Raw genomic sequence first — 25526 nt, 5'->3', positions numbered from 1 at the left:
CTTTCTTTTACCTGTTCTTTGTACCATGTATCCAAGTTTTGATGGTTCTTTTTAATTATGCACTCATATTCTTGCCTCATGTCCTCTAGAATCTTAAGGAGATCTTCTCCTGGGGTTGAGTTCACTCTCACATTGACACTGATGTCCTCTGTCATTTGCTGTTTGCTCATTTCCTGTTTATTTTGGAAGCAGAGAAAAGAATGTAATTACAGTAAGGTTCCTGGTCCTCTTCACTGATCTTTTGTAACCAAATCATAAATTTAGGGTGGGGTAGTTAGGATTTTGTCCAAGGTATGACATTTAGAAAGTAGAAAAATTTAATACAATACTCCTTTAGCAATCTAGAAACCATGACAGAAACTAATCAATTGAGTTAAAATCCATAATTTTCAAACTTTATTTAAAAAATTTCAGACTTTTAAATTTCAAACATCATTATGTAGATTTTAAGTCTCTTAAAAATCAGGTAATAATTCTAATTCCCCTCTTCAACTTAGTTGTCAATATCTTAATTAATTTCCCATCAGGAGTTAAAAAATTACTTCAAGGGCAAGGTTCATAATGCTTGTCCCATCCCTCCCCTCTGGTGGTAGCAGACTTTTGAGATCATCTGGTTCAAGACAATAATTTTACAAATAGGAAACCATGGCCAGGGCAGTTAGGCATTTGTGCTGTTTGCTCCAGGTGTCCAAATTTTGAGTAATTACTCTCCTTAAATGGAGAGGTAAAACTAAGCTTTAAGGTGAAAAGAGCCATCATGGTCTCCAAGGACTTTATCCTGGTTGGAATTAGACTCTCAGATATCACTTGCCAATTACGTGCAAAAAAATAAAGTAAAACAAAATAAATAAACCCTCCATGCCTTCTTCCTTATTATTTTGTACAACAAATAACATTAGACTGTCAATCAAAAGACTTATATGTCAGCTGTTTTAATTCCTAATTGCAAAGTGCTCCAGGGTGAATTCTATTCCTTGAGTGCTTCTCTATAACCAGAAGTTCCATTTATACCTAACAAATAGCATTTACTTGTGCTGTGATTTTGAAATTGACAAATTGAGTATTTTTAGGTCACAAGTTAAAGGATTTGGGAATCTGTTCAATAACCTGCAGCAGAAAGGTGTAATAGCTTTTAAAATTCTCTCATTGTAATTGCCTGATGATTGAATGTAACCAACACCCACTAACTCATCAAGAAATAAAGCAGCCATAGAAAGGATTTATTTAACAACCATTGTCTCTGAACAGATTTGTCAAAATCAGTATGCCTAAACCTCGATGGATTACAGCAAGGAGAAAACTCCTTTGTAGTATCATTGGACACAGTGAATTAATTCAGATTGGTGACATTTTTTTTTCAGATAATTTTTTTCCCACTTAAATCTATTTGGTGCTATTAGAAAATGAACTTTCCTGGCCTCTCTATTAATTTAGTAGAATATGAACAGTGGTAGATTTGCTTAAAAATATTATCCATTAACATATTTTCATATTGTTTTAGTTAGGGAAGCTCAGCATTCATTAGATACCTCTTCTCTCAATAGTATATATCAGCCACCAAAAGGTCCAGTCAAAAATTCACTCTCCTGATTTTTACCAATTAATAATTTCTTTTGTGATATTTTCATCAATGATCTGTAAATTTATAGATATGAGATTCTCACCGTCAATGTAGATTATGGGGTAGCTAGGTGGTACAGGGGATAGAATACCAGACCTGGAGTCAAGAGAACCTGGGTTCAAATATGGTCTTAGACACTTCCTAGATGTGTCAGCTTGGGCAAGTCACTTAACCTTGATTGTCTAGCCCTTGACACGCTTCTGTCTTAGATACAAAGACAAAAGGCAAGGGTTATAAAAAAATATCCCAACCCATCTATAATTTACATAATAATGATCACAATGACAAAAACAATAGTGGCTATTATTGGAGAAAGAGCTTAAATAAACCTGGGTTCAAATTCTGCCTCTAATACATACTGTCTATATGACCCAGGGTTATTTACTTTTAAAAGAGGCAATGTTATAAGGCTATAAAGAGCAGAGCAGATGCCCATCTAAAGTGCTAGGAATTTCCTTACCAGAAATTCTTAAAACCAGTGAAATCACAAACTCTAGGGAAAAAAAAAATCCAGTAGCCGACATTGGCATAATGCGTTAAGGTTTTGTAAATCTCCTTATACACATTGTCACATTTGAACTTTATAATAACCCTATGATGCAAGTGCTATTGTTAGACCCATTTTATAGATGAGAAAACTAAAGTTCAGCCATTTGTCCTGTAGAAATAGCAGTTATACATCTTATAGAGAATTCTGGTCTTCTTGGTTCTGTGGCCAGCTTTTCATCCACTGGCCATACTACCTGTGTTCAAGATTGCATTATGTTCTTAAGTTTAAGAGTTTTATTTGATTTTTTAAACTCTTACCTTCTGTCTTAGAATTAATACCAAGTATTGGTTCCAAGGCAGAAGAATGGTAAAGGCTAGACAATTGGAGTTAAGTGACTTGCCCAGGGTCACATACCTAGGAGGTATATGAGGTCAAATTTGAACCCAGGACCTCCCATCTCTACACCTGACTCTCAAACCACTTAGCTACCACCTGTCCCACGTTGAAGACAATTAGACAAACACTTTTTTCCTTACAATCCAGGAAAGATTTTTCACATACATTTTCCATATAATTTAATGCATTATGAAAAGACTTGGTTGGCATTAGATTATGTGTCCTTCCTTCTTAGCTATTGATTTGATCCAAGACTCGAGAGTTTTTATAGAATTTCTGGATGAAGTAAAAGGCTTATGGTTTCTCCCACCTCCTCATGATGCTTCTTCATGAGGATAAGCTCCTTTCTCATGCCCTCCACATCCATTTCCAGGTCAGTAGTGATGATAGTCAGGTCATCTAGGATCTTCCGAAGTCCTTCCACTTCTGCCTCCAGGTCTTTCTTGAAAGACAGTTCATTTTCATACCTTTGGGTTAGGATGAAGGGAATGAGACATTAATTTAATGCTAGAGAATTTGTAAGAACTCATCCTGGGATAGATTTAAGATTTTTTTCTTCTTTTAAATTAATAAAGATATATCATTGGTCTTTTTCGAAGAGGGAAGTCAGCAGCACCAGGAAAACAATATACACAATGACTATAATAATGAAAATGGGGAGAAATATAATAAAACAAAATTGAACTCCGAAATTAGAATGACTCAACCTGGTCCTGGAAAAATTTTCAGGAAATATATCACACATATATTGGCAGACACAGTTGATAGGTTGTTTGGTTTTGCTGAATTGTTTATCTAATTCTTTTTAGTCTTTGTTATAAGGAATGGCTCACTGAGTAAAGAAGGAAAGAAAAAAAATTCTGAAATGAAAGTGACATAAAAAAAGAGAGAGAGAAACAACTAAACATTTATATGATGCTTACAATGTCAGGCATTGTGCTAAGTATTTTTTATAAATATCATCTCTTTTAATCCTTAAACCCCCTGAGAGGTAGGTGGTATTATTATTCCCATTTTGTAGTTTAGGAAACTGAGGCAAACAGAGGCCAATAATTTTATTGTCATTTTAAATTTGACCAAGGAAACTATTTCAGTAGATTTGCCATAGACTAGAATCATAGCTGGTAGGAACCAACCTCCTCAGAGACCATCCAGTCCAATCACCTAATTTCATTTTGGCCAGGGAGATCATAGGATCATAGATTTGAATCTGGAAGTGTAAACCTTGAAATTTCTTAGACTTGTGAATGTTGGAAATTTCACCATTGGAAAATCTCATCCTGGAAAAAATTTCCTACTGATAGTAAGAACTCTATTGGAATGTGAACCCCCTTGGCATGGGAGGATCCTTCTCCTCCCTACCTAAGACTACTTTAGGACAGAAACCTTTTGCTAAACAATGGAAAGGGCTTTGACCTATGCTTAAGCATAGAACAGGAAGTTCTTTGAGTCATGATTGATTTTAGAATTGATACAATAGAGATACTTGGAATGACAGAACCAGGTCTTGAAACTACAATCTCCACCCTACTCAGAGTAAAAGGATTTAGGAAGGGCTGCAGCAAGGATCAAGATTTAATTATTTGAGAATATGACCTGCAACAGACATATGCAAAGGGGTAGACCTCTGGGCGGTCCTGGGTTAAGCTAGAGCCACCATTGGCACAGGGAAGACATGGACAGTGATTGGTAGATGTGAGAACTGAGGAGAGGGAACTTAGATGGTTTCCTTAAAGATAGCGGGGTCTGAGGACTGGGGGGTTCGAGAGGTTTTGCTCTGAGAGCTTGTGCTCTGAGAAGTTTTGCTCTGAAGGAGGCTGGAGGTGGAGGCCCCTGAGACTGTTTCTCCATTTTGGTCACATGAGTGATAGGGACTGATCTCTTTTCTTTGCCTCAGCTATCTAAGGGCTTGGGCCTTTTGGCCCAGCCTAAACAGAGGGGGTATTTAAGCCCTATTCCCTTCTCTCCCCTTTCTCTCTCTCTCTCTCTCTCTCTCTCTCTCTCTCTAATACTTTTCTTCCTCCTGTTTGTAATTAAAACCTCCATAAAAGGTTGACTGCTGACTTGAGTTTCATTTAGGAATTACATAGCTGAATTCCTTGTCACAGAAGGAACCTGAGAGATGATTTAGTTCAACTGCCTTCATTATCTGGGCGGCTGTGGGGGCAATGGCTAGAACACCATACCTGGAATCAGGAAGATCTTAGGTCAAATCTGACCTCCAATGCTTATTAGCTGTGTGGCTCTAGGTAAGTCACTTAACTTCTGTTTGCCTCAGTTTTTTCCCCTATAAATTGAGGATAATGATACCTATCTCCCAGGGTTGTGAAGATATTCATTTTACTGTATTACACTGATCAACAAATTGAAAATCCACTATGTGTAAGGCATAATTGTAAATTGCCAGGCACATAGTAAGCACTATGTAGATGTTAGCAATTATTATTATTTATATATGAGGCCCTGAAGTTCCACAGGTAGTATAGAGCAGAGCTGAGGTTCTTCCTCAAAGCCTTTGACTTTCAAGAGTCAAACCCAAATCTAGCACTGTTCTGACAGCCTGACACTGTCCCCTCAGGTAGACATTGACTAGATAATGTTTTCTTGCAATTTCAGTTTGAAAAGTGGAAAATGGTGACAAAAAAGAACTCACTTGAGGCTGAAGTCATCCACTGCCATTCTGGCATTGTCAATATGGAGGAGAATCTTAGCATTTGTCAGTCTTCCATCCATAATCTGTAAAGCAAACAAGGGTCAGAACAATTAATTGTGACCTTGTCACTAGGGAGAGGAACTTCACCATCTGAGCATGATTATTGTTTTCCAGCTATGGGGTTCTTTCTTTGGGGGAAATTGAATAAGACAGCATGGAGCCTATACTTAGAACTGGGAGAGACCTCAGAGATTATTCACTCTATCTTCTTCATGTTACAGATGAAAAAAAAAAAACAAGGGAAATAAAGAGAATGGCCAGGTAGTAGGTTTCATAGTTGGAATTTGAACTTAGGCCAAAGGATCATTAATATCAAAGTGGAAAGGATCTCAGAAGACATACAATCCAAACCTACTTATTTTAGAGATAAGGAAATTGAGATCCAAGGAGTTCAAGTGACTGTTCTAAGGTCATATAGGTGGCCTAAAAAGCATTATTGGGTGGGCTTTCCTTTTTTCTCTTTTAATTTTACTTTTCTACTTTTTTAAACCAATAATCTTGGTGGGATTTATTTTTTCTTTTTTAATTTTTAATTTTACTTTTCTACCTTTTTTTAGCAATTACATTGGTAAAATTAAAAAAAAAATTTTACCAATTATATTAAACCCAATCCTCACTCATTCTACTGTGTCACAATGATCAACAAACTGAAGACCAACTATGTTCAAGGCATAAGAGGTATAAGAATGACTTGATAGTAAGATGAAGTGAAGAGACTAAAGAACAGTCAATTTTTGCATCTCTGTGTGTGTGTATGTGTGTATTCAGAAGACAAGATCAATAGATATTTAGCAAAAAAGCTTAGTTTTCTTTTACCAAATGATACGGTTCCAGAAGGTATCCAACAGAGAAATGGTCTTAGAATCAAGAAGACCAGAGTTTAAGTCTGCCTCTGACATATTAGCTTGTGTAAGCCCAACCTCTCAGTCCTCCAGGCAGTAGAGTATGGAGTAAGAGTATGGATTGCAGAGCAGTTGCAGGTCTGAATCGGTAGAGGGAATTTTCACACTAGAAAAAAAAACCCTGTACTAATGCAGTTACAAGTCTATGTGCGCAGTCGATGGTGCAGTAGGTAGAGTGCTCTGCCTGGAGTCAAGAACTGAGTCCAAATTCACCTTTAGATACTTGTTAGCTGTGTGACACGGGGCAAATTGCTTAACCTCTGTTTGCCTCAGTTGCCACAACTGTAAAAGGGGGATAATAACAGCTCCTACCTCCTAGAGTTGTTATGAGGATCAAACAAGGTAATTATAAAGCATTTAACACAGTGCCTGGCACATAGTAGATGCTTAATAGTAGATACTTATTCCCTTCCTTTCTCTTCCATCTGCTCTCATCCCCACAAATAAAATTAGAAACCTGTCTCATAGCTCACACTAGAACAGGCTTATTCTCCCCCCAGAAGGGATGTGTTGGAAAGAGCTCAGCCCAGTCCAGGAAAGGTGATGGTTGACTATTCAGTGTGTCCATTTCACCATGGAAATTGACTGAGACTACAAAGGACTTAAGAAAAATGTTAATAAGGCAGATTAAATTTAAAAGAGTGTCCAGTATAGTTTTCTCCCCCAGAGAGCTGGTTGTTAAATACTTACCAGTTTACTACTGCCTCCCACCCTGTGTTGGCATTTCATTGGAGGTGTTACCTATAACCTCCAAAGATCTCAGTCTGTTCTCTATGGGACCTTTCAATTTTTATTAACCAATTTTACTATAGAAAAGTTATTAAATCTGATGGTTATTACATTTTCTTAGGTCATTAGATGGTCTTTACTGGATCCACCTAAGAAAAGACAACCAACTAATGGTAAAGAATAATAGCTAGCATTTATATGATACCTACTATGTGCCAGACACTGTGCTAAGCACTATTATTATCACAAATATTATCTCATTTGATCCTCAAAACAATCTTGTGCGGTATGTATAATAAAAGCACATATATATGTTTATATGCATATATTTATAATAATATAATACTATCCCTATTTTACATTTGAGAAAACTGAGGCAATTGGAGGTTAAATGACTTGTCCAAATAATGAGTGTCTGAAGTCAAATTTGAACTCAGATCTCCTTGATTATAGGCCCAACATTCTATCTGCCAAGCTACCTAGGTGTCTATGATTAATTTTATACATATATTGCAAAATATCCATATAAATATAAAATAATATAGAAACAGAAATTAAATACAAAATACATGTATACTTTCAATCTGCATTGCTTCATGAGTTTTTTTCTTGCATGAACAATAGGTCTTTTTTCACAGCATGATGAAAATGGAAATCTGTATAGTATGATAGCACATGTATAACCTATTTCATATTACTTGCTGTCTCAGGGAGGAAGGAGAGGAGGGAGGGAGTGAGGAAGGCAGAGAGCATGGGTTACAAAATCAATCAGAAAACAATAAAAAATTGTATCATCATGTAATTGGGAAAATGTAACCAGAATAAAAAAATTATTATATGTAATTGGGAAAGTAAAATTTAAAATTTAACTTAAATTTTTATTAAAAATTTAATTTTATGTATAATTTATTTTATATATAATATAATTAATGATTTACATTTTTTGTAAAATTTTATAATATACATAATATATATTTAAAAAGCAACCAACAAATAATAATGAGTTTTTTCATTCTCTGATGATTGTAGTGACTCTCACATGAGCATACATATGCATACAGATTCAGTAGGACTGCTTAGGTATTCATTCATCTTACAGTCTGAATCTATAGAAGCAATCCATGATGATAAGAATGACAGTGGTGGCCCACTGCTAATGCTTTACTGCCTGCCTGACCTTAGATCAGTCTCTTAAGTTCCCTAGGCTTTAGTTTCCTTACCTTATAACTGAATTCCCATAACCCTTTAAGGTTTGTAAGGAGTTTTGCCACCAATAGCTCAAAACCACACTGAGTGCCTTATATGAGTCATTGTTGACCCCAAACTGAGCAGCACAAAACACAGTAAGGGCAAACATTTGGGCATTAGACATAAATTCATCTCAGGGTGAGATCTTGAACTTTAGAAATAAAGTTCCATGAGGTTTCTCTAGGGAGAAACCAAAGGAAACTTGCCTCTGACAGGAGCGTATAAAGGAGAGATACTGAGGCTACTCCTATGATGTATTTGGGGAGGTGGTGGGAAACAACTTTTCTTTTTCAAATAGTTACCACTTCTACCTTATGAGGGAGCATGAATATTCTTGGCACCCTCTATATTTCAGGGCAAAACCCTGACCATCCTCTCTGACTGTTCCATGAATAAGACATTTTGTCTCTGTCATTTTCTCTGGTGGTCCCCCATGCCTGAAACACTCTCCCTTCTTCACTCTGACTACTGACTTGCCTGACTTCCTTTAAGTCCCAACTAAAATCCCATCAAAGGAAGCCTTCCTCAACTCCTCTTAATTCCAGAGCCTTCCTTCTGTTAATTATTTCCTATTCATTCCATCTATAGCTTGCTTTGTATATATTCCTTTATGCTTTGTCTTTCCCATCAGACTATGAGCTCCTTAGAGGGTGAGACCATCTTTTGTCTCTTTTTGTGTTTCCAGAACTTAGTGCAATGCCTGACATATAGTAATCAATTAAAAATGTTTATTGATTGGTTGATTGAAATACCACTGTCTCTTTACTATGTCAAGTATAATTTTCTAAATCATACAGATTATACATAACTCAATATTGATGCAAATCTTTCCATCTCAACTAACCAATCAACAAGTATTTAATTATTTTTCTAGAATATGCCAGATTCTAGAGATACTAATAAGATGGTCTTAGAGAACAGCTTAATAAATTTTGGTGCTTCCAAGTTTCCTCAAGGCAGCATTTGTGGGTTAAACTTTATGTTTTAATGACATTTCATAGTATCACATATTTAGAGCTGGAAAGATAATTTTGTCCAAGTTTCTCATTTTATAGATGAGGAAACCAAGGACTTGAGAAAGAATACGATTTCCCCCCAAGTCACACAGCTAATGAATAGCAGAACTAGGATTCAAAACCAGACCCAAGATTTCTAATTTTGTGTTCTTTTGACATGTGTTGTTATTCAGTCATTTTCAGCTGTGTCTGACTCTTCATAACCCCATTGAGGGATATCTGGACAAATATACTAGAGTAGTATGTCATTTTCTTCTCCAGGTCATTTGATAGATGGAGAAACTGAGGCAAACAGAGTTAAATGACTTGCTTAGGTTCACACAGTGTGAATATTGGATTTAACTATCTCCTGATTGTAACAATGAAGATACTTAGCTCTTTCTTTGTTGTGAAGATAAAATTGTAATCTCCTGATTGTAACAATGAAGGTACTTAGTTCTTCCTTTATAGTGAAGCTAGAATTATAAGCTACAATCTATTTTTAGAGGTGTTAAGTAACTACCAAAGGTGAATTAATCACAAAAAGGTGTTAAGTAACTACAAAAGGTGAACTTAACAAAAGAGGTGTCAAGTAACCCAAAAGGATATAATCTAACCAAAGAAGGTGAGAACTAAAGAATAGGCAGTCCTGGAGAGGAGCATCTGCTGTGATTGGTAGATGTGAAAATTTAGAGCACGTGACACAAGAGAAAAAGGTCTTTAAATAGAGGGAAAAAAAGACTGAAGGGGGACAGTCATCCCTGGCTTGGAGTGAAGGATTAGTCACTCGGAGCTGAAGGGAAGACGGGCATTCAGAGAGTCAGTTACCATACTTGGAGTGAAGGACAGAGGAGCGACTGGAAGACCAACACATAGACTTCTTTTAGACTGTTACCATAGGTGAGTGAAAAGCTGACTTAGTGACCCCACCTTTCTGGAGGCGTGAAGCCCCCAGGTAAGGCACATCATCTGGAGACTCTTGCCCTGGATGGGACTTAGAAATTCTAACTGGTATAAGAAGAAGCCAGATTTTTTTTTCTCTCTCTCATTCCTAATATCTTCCTTCTATTGTAAATATTATAAATAAACGACCATAAATTCCATTTACTTTAGTAATTCATTTTGGGATTTAGAAATTAAATCCCTGGCTACCACCACAATTTAAATTTGACAACAGCTAGTATGTGTCTGAGACTGGACTTGAATTTGGATCTTCCTGACTCCAATTCCAATGCTCAATCTTCTGTGCCACCTAACTACCTCCTACTAACTTGGGGGTAATCATAGCCCCTTTCTCCTAGGGTTATTGTGTGGATCAGAAATGATAATATTTAAAAATGCTTTAAAAGTCTTAAAGCTATATACAAATGCTAGCTTTTATTAACAGTATTTTGGTGTCTCATGGTATTGTAGAGTTGACTTTACATTCTTGAAGTCTTTAGCAGAGAAACACAAGTGACAGTAGGTTTTACCAAGTCAGAAAACCTTTGAGAACAGACCTGGAGATGGACAGCATGACTGTTGTCCAACAATCAATCTTGCTGAATTTAGGGATACATCATCAAGAGGTCCGTAATCCAGATGAATTTTTTTTTGAACAACAAAAACTCACAAAGACCATCTTACAAGTCATGGAAGTCATAAAGGCCTTATCTTACAGGCAGGAGGCTTCACATTCTGGAAATCCCAGATTCCTGAAGTCTGGAAGGATATTTAGTCTAGTGTCATTTTAAAGAAACTAGAAATACTTTATAACAGTGAGGTTGCTCAGTGGATAGGGAGCTGGGGCTGGAGTCAGGAAGACTCATCTTTCCGATTTCAAATCTGGCCTCAGATACTTACTAGCTATGTCACCCTGGGCAAGTCACCTTAACTCTGTTTGCCTTAGTTTTCTCATCTATAAAATGCTTTGCCAAGAAAACTCCAAGTAGGGTCACAGAAAGTCAGACATGACTGAAACAACTGAACAAGTCTTCAGATGTACCAGGTACTGTGCTTCACAAATAGCATCTCATTTTAATCTCCACAACAACTGAAACAACTGAAAAAAAATACCCCAAACAGTGGATATGTGAATGTGTGCATTCGTGTGAATATATGGGATATGGTGACATAACATATAGAGTCTTAGTTGAATAGGGGTTTGAATTTAGCATTAGGAAGACGAGTTTAAATCCAGCCTTAGATATTTCATGGCTTGTATGATCCTGGTCAAGACATCTAACCTCTGTCTCAATTTCCTCAACTATAATGGGGTTATGAAGAACACTTACATCCCAGGGTTGTTATAAAGATGAAATGATACAGTATTTGTGAAATGCTTAGCCTAGTATTTGACTTTATAGGCACTCAATAAATGTTTCTTTCCTTCCTGGTTTTAAGTGGCACAGGAACTCTCAAGTGAGAGAAGAAATCTCTGCCATGTCTCTCCAATTTACAGTCTTAGATAGTTACCTGGACAATGGCAGTTAGGTGAATTTCTTAGGTTCTCACAACTAATGTGTTCTAGAGGCAGGATTGAACCCAGGTTTTAAGACCTGCTTTATATCCTCTGGGCTATGCTATTTCTCACAACTCAATATGGCTTTTAGAATTTTGCTCTCATGAAGAGTAATGCCAATCATAGGGGACCTGTTTTAAATGGACACAGTCCCATATATGATGATCTGTAAATGAAAAGATATAAAAACATATTTGAAAAAACATTTTTGTGGGATGGATTCTGCTAGGTTAAAGACCAGGGTCTCTGGCTTTCTTAATAAAGAAATTCTGACAACTCAAATTCTTCCTCAGTTGAAGTCCACACTCTGGTTGCTGCTATGCTCTCTTTTCTTCAGTTTGCTAAGGAGGCTCTTAAAGGGCTTAACTTTGTGTCCAGGCATTCCCTGCACCTCTCAGGCATCGTGTGTCTCAGGGCAAATCATTTAATCCTTTTGTGCCTCACTTACCCTATTTGTAAAATGGGGATTATCATAGCCCCTACCTCCCAGGATTATGGTAAGGATTAGATGAGATAATATTTGTAAAGTGATCTGTCAACTTTAAAGCATGATATAAGGGCTAACTATTGTTAACAGTTTTTTCATTTGGCAAATTATCTTATATGCATTTTTTCATTTGATCCTTACAAACTCTAGTTAGTTAGGTGCTAGAGAGATTATTTATCTTTATGAGAAAACTGAGACTTGAAGAGGTTAATTTTCTGTCTTTTCTAGAGCCACAAAATCTGTTAATGTTTGAGGAGGGGATTTAGAGGTAGGTCTTCCAGATTCTGAGTCCTATTGCCCCACTTCTTGGTTCTGCCTCTTCCAGCTTAGGCTCCATGAGCACATCTTTCAGATACCTTTCTACAAAGAGTCATTGAAGAATGACAAGATTAATAGACCATGAGCGAAATTTTGTAGAGTGAAGAGAAAATGATTTTGGCAATACCCTTCCTAATGACAAATCGAAATCTTTCATAAAGAAAGACTGACCACCAAGATTCTTCAATTTTAATTAGAATACCTTGCACAAAAACAACTGCTTGATCCCCATTGCACTAAAGGGAATCCTGCGGGCTTGAAAGAGTAAAGAATTCTGTTTCTTTACCACTGACACTTAGGATCCCTTCTAGATTAAGTTCAGTGCCACTCACTTCCTATTACAATCTCCTTTGCTGTTAGTTCTTTCTCCATCTTCTTGTATTTCTCTTTCTCTTTCTCTTCATCTTTCTCTTTCCTCTCTTTGTTCTCTTTCTCCCCATTCTCATCTGTCTTCTTCTCCTATCCTGTTCTCTCCTAGCTCCTCTCCCCTTTCCTCCATCTCTAGTAGAAAATATTTCCACATTGGTGTTGCCTCAAGTTTATGTCTTGAACCCTTTTCTTTTCTCTTCTATGTACCCTCTCTCTTGGCAACCTCATCATCTTTAATAGGAACACTTATCAGTTAAGGAGATGACTCGCAAATGTATGTATCTAATCCTAGTCTCTCCCCTCAGCTCCATTTCCATTAAATCAATATGGTGTGCTGGTTCCAAGACAAAAGAGTAATAAGGGCTAAGCCATGTGAGTTTAGCAACTTACTTGGGGCCGCCCAGCTACGAAGTGTCTGCAGAACCCAGGACAGTCTGTTTCCAGGTTCATCTCTCTATCCACTGAGCAACCCAGCTGCCCATCCCATCCATACAGTTCTTAAGAGTGTACTGCATTGTCAACAACATGGAAATAGGTTCTGATCAAGGACACATGTAATTGGTGAAATTCATGTCAGCTATGGGAAGGGTGAGGGAATGGAAGGGAGGGAAAGAATATGATTCTTGTAACCAAGGAATAATGTTCTTAATTGACTAAAAAAAAAGAGTGTATTGCATTATGCCTATACTGAGGAGATGGGGCAATGGGTGGGCATCTCTCACTTAACATGTCCCTAGACAATCCTCATTATTTTCCCCCTCTTCTTTCTAACCCTCCCTTCTTCTTACCTTTCCTAAGCTATCGAATTCCTTCTCATCCCCCAGGCTCTGAACCTCAGGCAGTCTCTACTCTCCCCTCTCTTCTTCACCTCTCCTCCCATCCAATCAGTTGTCTTTCTGAAATCTCTCACGTCTATACTGTTCTCTAATCACACAGTCACCACCCTGGTTCAGTCCTGCATCAACTCACCTGGTGTCTCCCATGGTATTTGTTTTGCCCAGGACTATGCTACAAGGGCTTATTTTTCAATATTTTATGACCTTAATGCTAAAAAACAGAAGAAAACAAAACAACACTAACAAAACACACCTCCATATCTTAGTCATAGAGTTCCAGCTTGAGAATTGGGTAAATGTCTTTTTGGTAATCTTGCATAAACCATAATAAGAAGTGAAGGTGACAGGGACAGCTCAGTGGATTGAGAACCAGGCCCATAGTCAGGATCTCCTGGATTCAAATCTAGCATCAGATACTTCCTTGGCTGTGTGATCCTGAACAAGTCACTTAACCCCCATTGCCTAGCCTTTACTGCTCTTCCGCCTTGGAACTAATATATAGTATTGATTCTAAGACAGAAGGTGAGAGTTTAAAAAATAAATAAAAGTAAATTATAGTTGTGGCAGCTAGATGGTTCAGTGGATTGAGAGCCAGGGCCATAGACAGGAACTCTTGGGTTCAAACCTAGCATCAGACACTTCCCAGCTGTGTGACCCTGGGCAAGTCACTTAACTCCAATTGCCTAGCCCTTACCACTCTTCTGCCTTGGAGCTAATACATAGTATTGGTTAATAAGGTAAGAGTTTCAAAAACAAAAAGAAGGGAGGGTGGCTCTTGGGATCTAAGTATCTTGATTCACTGCATGTTGTTGTAGCAGTTGACTTGAGTTCATTCTTTGAAGGCTGGACCTTAGAGGCCTATATTTTGTTGAGCATTTCTTTATATTTTCTTCATGAATGTACTGAGCAAAAGAGTTACTTAAAGTGATCTCTCTCATTGATTTGATCACATAAGCTGATGAAATTGCATTTGGGGTTAGTGTATACCTAGCCTAATACACCTGAACTATAGTAACAGCCAAGTAGTTTATCTCTCCATCTTTCATCTCCTCTCTAGGATTATTTTCCATGCAGATGCCAAATTGATATGTCTGAAGCACAGGTCTGACCGTAAGGAAGCTAGATGGCACAGGCAGTGGAGCACTAGGTCTAGAATCAGGAATATCAGAGTTCAAATCCAGCATTAGACATTTACTAACTGTGTGATCTCTCTGAGACTCAGTTTCTTCATCTGTAAAATGGAGGTAATAAACAAAAGCACCAATCTCTAAGGGTGTTGGGAGGAGAAAATGAGGCAAATATTTATAAAGTGCTTTGAGTCCCTTAAGGAGTCATGTGAGTGTTACTTGTTGTTGCTATGCCATATCCATGCTCAAGAAGTTCCAGTTGTTCTGTTTTCTCCTCAATAAAATATCTCTCATTGCCATGCCTTTGCACAACCTCTGTCCCCACTCATACTTGGAGCACATTCCTGCTTCATTTCTGCCTCTTAGAATCCTTAGGCTTCTTAAGGTTTCTGCTCAAATTCTGCCTCCTAAGGAAGGCCTTCCTTCTATTCTCTTGGTTGCCATTTCTTTCTGGTGGGATGAATTTGTATATATCATATATTTTCTTATCCATGTACACATTTTATTGTCATTCTTCAGTCATGTCTGACTCTTACTGATCCCAGTTGAGATTTTCTTGGCAAAGAAACTTAGAGTGGTTTGTCATTTCTTTCTCCAGCTTATTTTTTAATTTTTTTTTTTTACCTTCTGGAATAATTTCTTTCTTTTTTTAAAATATATTTTATTTGATCATTTCCAAGCATTATTCGTTAAAGACATAGATAATTTTCTTTTCCTCCCCCCAACCCCCCAATTTCCTCCCCCCACCCCCCATTCCAGCTTATTTGACAGATGAGGAAACTGAGGCAAACAGCATTTAGCGACTTGCCCAGAATGACAGAGCTAGTAAATGTCTGAGGCTGGATTTGAACTCAGGAAGAGGAGTCTTCTTGACTCCAGACACTGCCCTCTATTCTCTGTGACACTTGACTGTTTTCTCCCAATAGAATCTGAGCTCCTTGAAGGCAAGGATACTTTTCCCATTTGCCTCCATATTGCTAGTGCTTAGCACTGTGCCAGGTCCACAATAATAACTTTATAATAAAAGATTGCTGAATAAATATACATTCAAGGTGAAATGGAGACATTCAAGAAAGATCAGAGTTCAGATTCCAGATTTTATGTGCTATTTTTTGAACAATCCATTACTTCGATGTTGTTGGGGTTTCTTTCATAGATGGAGATCATCATTCCTTTAAAACTTAATAGTTTTTGACATTTCTAAGTAAAAAAAGTTCACGATTCTGTCTCCAATCCCATTATAAGCATCTCCCGTATTAACCAAGCTTAGCTTTGTATAGGGGAACGGTGGCTAGAAAGAGTGCTGGGTCTAGAGTTGGGAAGACTTGTCTTCATGAGCTCCAAGCAAGCCTCAGGCACTTCATAGCTGGGTAACTTGAGCAAGTTACTTAAATCTTTTTTGCCTCAGTTTCCTCATCTGTCAAATGGACCAGAAAAGGAAAATAGGAAATAGCAGACCACTCCAGTATCTTTGTCATGAAACTCAAAATGGACAGTTGGATATGACTCATGAAGAGTGGGTTATGACTGAAACAACTGAACATCAACAACAAGTTTTGAACATCTACCAGGGAATTTATCACAAAGGGATAATTTGGGGAAGGGGTGAGGGGTAGGTGACAGGAGGTCCTAGTTTCAAATCTAGTCTCAGATACTTCTTAGCTCAGGGACTCTGGGCAAGTCCCTCAAGCCCTATTGCTCAGACCTTATCATTCTTCTGCCTTGGAACCAATACATAGTATTATCAAATATGGGAAAGGTAAGGGTTTTAAAAAAAAAGGGATAACTTGGACATTGAGGAAAAGAGAAGTTTGTATATAAAACAAAGCATTGAAATCTGTTAGAATAATCAAGAGCCATCAGATAGCTCCTTTTTCTGATTAGAAATGAAAAGAACACTACGGAAGATGAAGCCATAGATAAGGAAATAGCCATAGATGTGGGAAGTGACTTATCCAAATCCAAACAGCTAGTTAGTGGTAAAATCTGAACTAGAACTCAGATATTTCTCTTTTTCCCTCCCTCACATAGGCTCCTTGAGCTTTAAAGAGCATTCCTTCCAATTCTCTCCTATACAAAATGAGTTCTCCATCATTACATGTCAGAAGTGGGATAGATCACAGGAAGAGAGCAATTTAGTATAATTCCTCCATTTCAAAGATGAGGAAACTGAGACCCAAAGAAACTAAAGTGACTTTTGTGGCAAAGTTTAGATTAGGAATCTGGCATTTTCCATTACAAGACAACAGCTCTCCCACATCCTGCTGAAACACATTATTTCTCAACTTATACAACTATGTCTTATTATTTATCTGAGATAATTTTAGGACTTAATTTTCACTTCTTTTAAAAGTAGGAAGGAAGCAAACATTAATTAAACACCTACTAAGTGTCAGCATGATTTTTAAGAATAACCCTGGTAGGTAAATGCTTTCTTTATTCTCATTTTATAGCTGAAAAAAAAACTGAGGCAGACAGGAGTTAAGGGACTTCTCTGGATGACATAACTAGTTAGCATCTAAAAAAAGTGGATATAAATTTGTCTTCCTGATTGTTGGGCAGCTACGTGGTGCAGTGGGTAGAACAAAGTGCTTGGAATCAAGAAGATTCCTCTTTGTGCATTCAAATCTGGCTTCAGATTCTACCTATGTGACCCTAGAAAATCATTTAACCCTGTTTGCTTTAGTTTACTCATCTGTAAAGTGAGTTGGAGAAGGAAATGGCAAATTACTCCAGTGGCTTTGTCAAGACCCCAGATGTGTTCACAAAGAGTCAGACATGACTGAAAGATGACTTAATTTTCTCTCCACTCTGTTTCCTGCTTCCCATAATATTTTATTTAGTCCAGTGTCAGAGTGGTTATTGGAAATGTTAATACTCTTGGCAAATTCAGTTGGAGGTGGTATTGGAGATATGCTGCCTTTTCTGTTTAGGTGCGATCATGCCAAGGAAGGGATTTGACTCATGACCGTTCAATATCTGGGAAGAGACAAATGGGGTGAGTTCCTCCATGGGTCTTTCAGTCATCGGGATTAGCAACGCAGTGCCAGGGGAGGAAATGGCACAGTTACATTGTAGATAGGGGGAATCCTGGCATAGATACAGTGGATCAGATAGATGATTGTTGCAGGGAGAAAGAATGATCACCAGATACTGGTATTCTACAGCAAAGTGATAGCTAGCCTATCTTTGTTACAACTCTATTAAAGTGGATTAAATTCAGATGTGGAAAAATCTATTCATAACACTCAGAGTCCAGATTCTGAGCCACAAAACCACAAAATGTTGAAGCTAGAAGGAGCCTAAAAATCCCCCGGAGCCCATTTATAGAGGAGGAAATAAAGAACTTTCTCAAGGGCATACAGCTAATTAGTAGTAATTCAGGTATGGTTTCCTTTTTTTTGAATTTAAACAAACTTTAACAAGATTTTTTAATAAATGAACTCTTTGTGAAGAGGAATCAGTTCTTCCTTTGAACCTGTATTCTTAGCACTTAGCACAAAGCCTGACATACAGTGTTGTTGTTCAGTTGTCCTCATAAATATTTGCTAATTGGTTCACTGTGGTCCTGGAAAAACTTTCTAACTATATCAAGAAAGAAAAGGGGAGGGGAGCAAAAATGAAGAATACCATCACATTTTGTTAAACTTTTACAGTGCAACAGGTGCTAGAAAAGTTATTTACATATATTATCTCATTTAATACAATGAACAACTCTGGGAGGTAGATGCTACAATAATCTCCCTTTTACAGATGAGAAAGCAGGCCAATTGAGGACAAAGTGACTTGCCCAGGGTCACATAGCTAATAAATATTTGAGGTGGGATTTGAACTTTCTCAGATCTCCCTGACTCCAAGATCCATTTTCTCTATCTGCTGTGCCATCTAGTTCCCTCAACATGGGTGCCCTTGACATTTTACAATTTTTCTTTGAATTTTTGCAAGCTACTGTCCATTTTCCTCATCTTTCTATTGGCCCTATTCCATTTTCAACAAGACTGCTCAGTCTTTTTTGTTTGTGTGCATTCCTGCCGCCTCTGCCAATCATAGGTAATTAAGACCTCTTACCATGGTACAGTATATATTAAAGTACTTTCACTCCTTTCATCTCCTTGACGCCTCACAACAACTCTGTGAGACTGGCAGGGCATGGATGGTCCTGCTTATTTTATGCAGAGGGAGGCAAATTTGGTAGAGGAAGTGATTTGTTCAAGATCACAGGGTTGGCAGTGAGAGAAGGCAGCACTGGAATCTGGGACACCAAAATTTATATATTGCAATATCTTTCTTACAAATGACAGAGATATTGTATTATTTCTTACAAATACCTTTGAGATTTCTTAGTGATATTGATTTGATAAATGTCCTGAATAGCATTGATTTCTAATTATTTCCTTCAAAACTTCATCTTTAATGCATAGAATCATAGCTATAGATGAAGAAGGGACCTTTTGTGGTTCAGTTGTGTCCAACTCTTTGTGACCCCATTTGGGGTTTTCTTGGCAGAGATAGTGGAATGGCTTGCCATTTCCTTCTCCAGTGGATTAAGGCAAATAATGGTTGTGACTTGCCCAAGGCAACATAGCTAATTAGTTTCTGAGGCTGGATGTGAACTTGAGTTTTCCTGACTCCAGGCCCAGTTATTCTATTCACTGTGCTAACTAGTTGCCCTGAAGTTTGTTTGCCTCAGTTTCCTCATCTGTCAAATGTGCTAGAGAAGAAAATAGCAAATTATTCCAGTATCTTTGCCATGAAAACCCCAAATGGAGTCACAAAGAATCAGACATGACTGAAATAACTAAACAACAATTTTCTGACTCTAGATCTAGCTCTCTATTCATTGAATCACCTAGCTGCCTCCAAGGCAAATAGAGGTTATATCTAGCTAGTGTCTGAGACTAGATTTGAATTTAGGTCTTCCTGACTCCAATCCCAATTCTCCATTGGTTATACTGCCTCAGAAGGGACCTTAGTGATCTTCTAGTATTCTAGTAAGCCTCTGCATTTTACAAATTAGGACACTGAAGTCTGGAGAAGTGAATGAGTTTCCCAAGGTCAAACAGGTTGCAAGCAGCCTATCTGAGCTCCGAATGGCCAATTTCCTATTATATCCAAGTTTCCCTCTTCTCAAACCAAAACACCATCATTAACCATAAACATAGTGAAGGACTGTTGAATCACCTTGTTTTTTTCCTAACACTACCCATGCACTCTATAGTTAAGATAATTACACAGTTAGTTATTAGGTTGATTATTCAGTAATTAGGGTTCATTATGAGGACAGATTTATATTATCATAATACTCAATTTGGGAATATGGGGTGTTGTAATAGTCATTCAAAATAGATTCTCAAAATCCTGTGATCCACTTTCTGGTTTGGTTAAACCATGCTGGCTACAGTGCTCCACTCAGAGCCAAAAGGTTTTATTCCTGTTTAGCCTGGCTACTTTTCTACCTTTGTGACCTTGGACAGGTCTCTGGGATTCAATGTTCTCATCTGTAAAAATGTGAAAGCTAGATGAAATGAAAACCAAGGTCCTTTTTTATTACCTTTACCTTCTGTCTTAGTAGCAATTCTAAGAAAGAAGAACAGCAAGGGCTAGACAATTAGGGTTAAATGACTTGTCGAGGGTCATACAGCTAGGAAGTGTCTGAGACTATATTTGGACCCAGATTTTCTTGGCTCTGGGTCTGGTTCTCTATCCACTGTGCTACCTAGCTACCCCTCTCTGTTGATATTCTTTGGAGGAGTGACAGTTTTTGTACACAGTCTTGAAGATGACATAACCGAACTTGTCTTAGGAGTATCTACACAGTGAATAACATGTGGAGAGAAGGTGAAACCCCAATGGGGAAAGTGGTCTTGAGGGGTAAAATTTATATTATTCTTTTGTAGTAATATTTTGAGAGAGGCATGGAGGTCCTCTGCTCCCACTGACAGACTTTAGAGATCTTGGGTTTTAATCTCCTCTTTGCTTTTTTATCACCTATGTGACCTTGTAAGTGTTTTGACATTGTGGGGATTTTTTTGCTTCTTTCTTTCCTTCTTTCCTTCTTTCTTTCTTTCTTTCTTTCTTTCTTTCTTTCTTTCTTTCTTTCTTTCTTTCTTTCTTTCTTTCTTTCTTTCTTTCTTTCTTTCTTTCTTTCTTTCTTTCTTTCTTTCTTTCTTTCTTTCTTTCTTTCTTTCTTTCTTTCTTTCTTTCTTTCTTTCTTTCTTTCTTTCTTTCTTTCTTTCTTTCTTTCTTTCTTTCTTTCTTTCTTTCTTTCTTTCTTTCTTTCTTTCTTTCTTTCTTTCTTTCTTTCTTTCTTTCTTTCTTTCTTTCTTTCTTTCTCTCTTTCTCTCTTTCTTTCTCTCTTTCTCTCTCTCTCTCTCTCTCTCTCTCTTTTTCTTTCTTTCTTTCTTTTCCTGATGCTTAGTATAGTGCCTGGTTCATAGTTGGTGCTTAAAACATGCTAGTTGACTGACTGTCTGACTCAACCTCTCTTGTTCTGGTCCTTGGTTACCTACTTTGTAAATTGAGAGTGTTTCACTGGATGATTTCCAAAATTTATATTTATGATGTTATGCCACCCTTGCCTAGAGCCAGAAATGGGGTGCTTCTTACCTTTGGTTTTTACTGATTGAGCCTCCCTTGTTTGTCAGAGAAGCTGCTTAAAAAGATTTGTTTATACAAAAAGTGATAGGCCACCCCCCAAATTTATGTCGAATTAGATTCCTATAAGCTGCATGTCTGGAGGCAGGTTACTTAACCTCAAATTGGACCTCAGTCTTCTAATCTGTGATCTATAGGGGGTGTGTGTATAAATGGGCAGTTAAGTAGCATGGTGAATAGAGTACAAGACCCAGAGTCAGGAAGAACTGAGTTCAAATCCAGCCTCAGTCACTTATTAAATGTGTGACCTTGGGCAATTCACTTAACCTTGCTGGCCTCAGTTTCTGCATCTATAAAATGAGCTAGAGAAGGAAATGACAAATCTTCCTGGTGTCTTTGCCAAGAAAACTTCAAAGGAGGTTATGAAGAATTGGACATGACTGAATGACACCACCACCAAAAATGCCTCTTCTAATTCTAGATCTATGATTTTAAGAAAACACTTGGAAACATTTACAGTGGGCCCAGATAGAACCCTCATTTTTAAAGGATGGTAGACCCAAAGCTCCAAGGGTCATCTAGTCTAATCCCTTTATTTTACATAGGAGGAAATATGAAACACATTTGGAGAAATCAAATGACTTATCCAAGGCACACAGCTAGTTGGAGAGCTGAGACTTAAAGCCACATTTCTGTCTCAATTGACTTAACATTCCCATAATTATCTAGAATAATTGCCCAGAGAAGAGGGAACAGTTAAGGTTTCTTAGTGCAGTGGCCACTTACCTGTTCTTGCAGGTTGCTGATATTTTCCTCATATTGAGAGTAATCTGGCTTCTTGTCCAGCTCCCTTTTTTTATGCCACTCCAGAATTCGACTTTCCAATTTTACATTGGCTGCCTCCAGGGAGCGTACTTTCTCCAGGTAACAAGCCAGGCGGTCATTCAGATTCTGCATGGTTTGTTTTCCATTCCCACCAATGAAGAAGCTGCTTCCTTGGTTTCCATTGAAGCACCCTCCAAAGCCCCCAGCTCCAGGGAATCTCATGGAGGAAACAGAGACTCGAACCCCTCCGGCGCCTCCATGGACACTGGGCGCCCTAGGGGAGATCCTAGGCCTCCCCCGGCTGGAGCCCTTGAAGGCAGCCGAGGGGGACTGGAAGGGACTTTGGCTGGAACTCATGCTCCCATCAGTCAGGAATGCTTTGCTGGGCTCTGCCTTCCCACTGGCACCTGCACGACTGAACTGCCTCCTGCTGCCTGGGCTCTCATTCTTTTATGCCCTTCCTTCTCTGTGGGAGTTCCCATCCCTCCCGGGGCCACTGGAGCAATAAGATCTTGTCTTGTGCAATCTGTGTTTCCTCTTGGTCAATTCTGTAGCCTTTAAGGGTTGTTGTCATTGTCATTTGAAACAACAACATACAAGGTTTTTTTTTTTCCCTTTCCTCCTTTCTTGTTGGGGACAGTGAGGTGTGTCCCATAGCCCTAAGTAGGTATTAGATTCAAGTACAGTATTAATCTTTGGGTAGAAGCTTTTGGTGTTTCCCTTTGAGATGAAAGGAATCTGACACAGGAACAGATTAAAATCCAGCAAAGTTGATGGGGTGTGTGTGTGTGGGGAGTTTCTGCATAAAAGCGGCAGAATTAGAACAAACACAAACACAAAACCTCTCTATGTTTTAATGGGGAACCAAAAACTGACCAAAGGATTCCAGTCAACCAGTTCAGAACCGACTCTAAGACTTTTCAGGATATCCTCCTGCCAGGGAAAAAGCAGTACTGGTCAACCACATACAGTCCTGAACTTTGTCAGAATGAAATAAAGAACATTAATAGAAAGTAATTTCAAAGGGGCAGCTTTTAATGTGCAAACCCTAAATTAGAATTAATTAATTAATAAATAATTATATCCCTCATTTCCAGGGAGCCTTTCATCCTAGCTTACCTGGAAAGGAAACAAACTCAGCTCTGAGTTCTGTATGTAGCCTCTGGGAGGAATTCAACAGTTGCTTAAGAATCTCCTGACAACTTGGCAAAGCAATTCAGACCTGAAAATATTATATTATCTGAAACCAACAATGGGGAATTAGAAATGCTTAGGGGGATGCTCTGAAGCATATTTCTTTGAGAAATACATTTTATTCTGGTCTTTTGTTTTTTATCATTTCTATGATTATTTATTATTTTATCCTATATTATTCTATTGTTATTTATTATATCATCTTTAGTTAGACTATGTTATTATAGGCTATATTTTCAGTGATATTTTATATGGAAAGTGGATTTTCATATCATATTTTATAGGTTATACATAGAAAATATTTTATACTTCATTCATCCATTCACTCATTTATTTATTTATTACCCTTACTTTCTGCCTTACAATCAATACTAATACTGGTTCCAAAGAGAAGACTGGTAACGGATAAGTAATTAGAGTTAAGTGACTTGCCCAGGATCACACAGCTAGGAAGTATCTGAGACCAGATTTGCTCTCTATCCACTGAGCAACCTGGCTGCCCCTATTTAATATATTTATATGGATATATAATATCTCTTATTGTATCTCTTGTTTCTTCCTCTTCTCAGAGAGTCATGATTGATAATGAATTGGAAAATTAAAATAAATTAGCAAGACAAACTTATAAAAAATCACAATTACATATGTATATGTACATATGAGATATGTACATATATACACCCACATACATATGTGCCAACACAATCATATATTTGTATGTATATATAATATGTTTATATATATGATTCTATATCCATAATCTTAAGAGTTGAGCACAGTGCTTGGCATAGGGAGGTGTTGAATAAATGCTAGTTGTCTGACTGCCTCTATAAAGAAGGGAAAGTGGGATGAGTGACTTCTTATACCTCATCTTTTTTTTTCCATTTTTTGTTCCAAATTTTACAAAATCAAATGAAATAAGTATTTCTGATATTTGGTATTGTTTCTAAGACAGAAAGTAAGGGTAATAAGTAAATAAATAAGTGAATGAATCAATGAATAAAATATACAAAGAAAAAGAACAAACTACACAAATGAAATCACAAATCTCCTATATGTTTAGCTCACTTTTCTTCATATCTCCATAATAAATCCCATCCACTAATATCCCAGCCCCTCCCCTCATCACAAAAAATATCTTCAAGGCAGCCAATATGTACATATAAATTCATATGTCACTTTTTAGACGTAATAGTTACAATTAAATCTTCTAGCATTAATTCTGTGACTGTATATAATGTTCTCCTGGTTCTATTCATTTCACTGCTCATTCTCATGTAGTTCAAGATTTAAAAAATTCAGTCTGTTTCTTATGTTGCAGGAGTACTCCATTGCAACTATATGACACAATTTCTTTTAGACTGATACACTGTGGCACAATTCAATGTAATGGACTTCTCTACCAGTAGCAATGCAATGATCCAGGACAATTATGAGGGACTTATGAGAAAGGACACTATCCACATTCAGAGGAAGAACTGTGGGAGCAGAAACACAGAAGAAAAACAACTGCTTGATCACATTGATCGATGGGGATATGACTGGGGATGTAGACTCTGAATGATCACCCAAGTGCAAATATTAATAATATGGAAATAGGTCTTGATCAATGACACATGTAAAACCCAGTGGAATTGCATGTTGGCTATGGGAGGGGATTTGGAGGAGGGCAGGGAAAGAACATGGATCTTGTAACCATGGAAAATATTCTAAATTAATTCATTAAATAAAATTTTTTTAAAACCTATTTTTTTGTATGACAAAACAAACAAACAAAAAACAACTATATGCCACAGTTTCTTCAACCATTTCCCATATGGTGGCATCTCCTCAGTTTCCAATTCTTAGCCACCACAAAGAGAGCTGCTATATATATTTTGGAACATATGAGTTCTTTTCCTCTTTCTCTGATCTCCTTGGAAAACAGACTGAGCATTGGTTTTGCTGGATCTAAGGATATACTTACACAATTTTAGAAATTTCTGCTTGTAATTCCAAATTGCTCTCTACATACCTCATCTTTAGGACTAAGTGTGGTCACTTTAATTTCCCAGCAGTCAGTTTCTCTTGTTTTGTTGTTATTTATCTTTCTGTTGACATTGTTGTTGCCCTTATGTGCATTGTTTTCCAAATTCTGCTTATTTCGCTTTGAATGAGTTCACATATTCTTCTCATGTTTCTC

At 37.5% G+C, this 25526-nt stretch overlaps 1 protein-coding gene across 1 annotated transcript in view; it reads right to left on the bottom strand.

Annotated features, from left to right (window-relative positions):
• The window catches only part of KRT23 (keratin 23), a 30671-nt gene extending 8087 nt beyond the window's left edge, over window positions 1-22584 (bottom strand). Inside the window, exons 1-4 of the mRNA XM_007482247.2 lie at window positions 22112-22584; window positions 5161-5243; window positions 2818-2974; window positions 12-173 (exon numbers count right to left, since the gene is read on the bottom strand). Of these exons, the coding sequence (XP_007482309.2) occupies window positions 12-173; window positions 2818-2974; window positions 5161-5243; window positions 22112-22507 (798 nt within the window). The 5' untranslated portion in view covers window positions 22508-22584. The remainder of the gene's footprint in view (window positions 1-11; window positions 174-2817; window positions 2975-5160; window positions 5244-22111) is intronic.
• Window positions 22585-25526: the final 2942 nt, after the last annotated feature.

The sequence above is a fragment of the Monodelphis domestica genome, chromosome 2, assembly GCF_027887165.1.
Source record: "Monodelphis domestica isolate mMonDom1 chromosome 2, mMonDom1.pri, whole genome shotgun sequence".
Taxonomy (NCBI): domain Eukaryota; kingdom Metazoa; phylum Chordata; class Mammalia; order Didelphimorphia; family Didelphidae; genus Monodelphis; species Monodelphis domestica.
The sequence above is the reverse complement of the archived record's forward strand: the minus strand, read 5'-3'. Positions and strand labels throughout refer to the sequence as shown.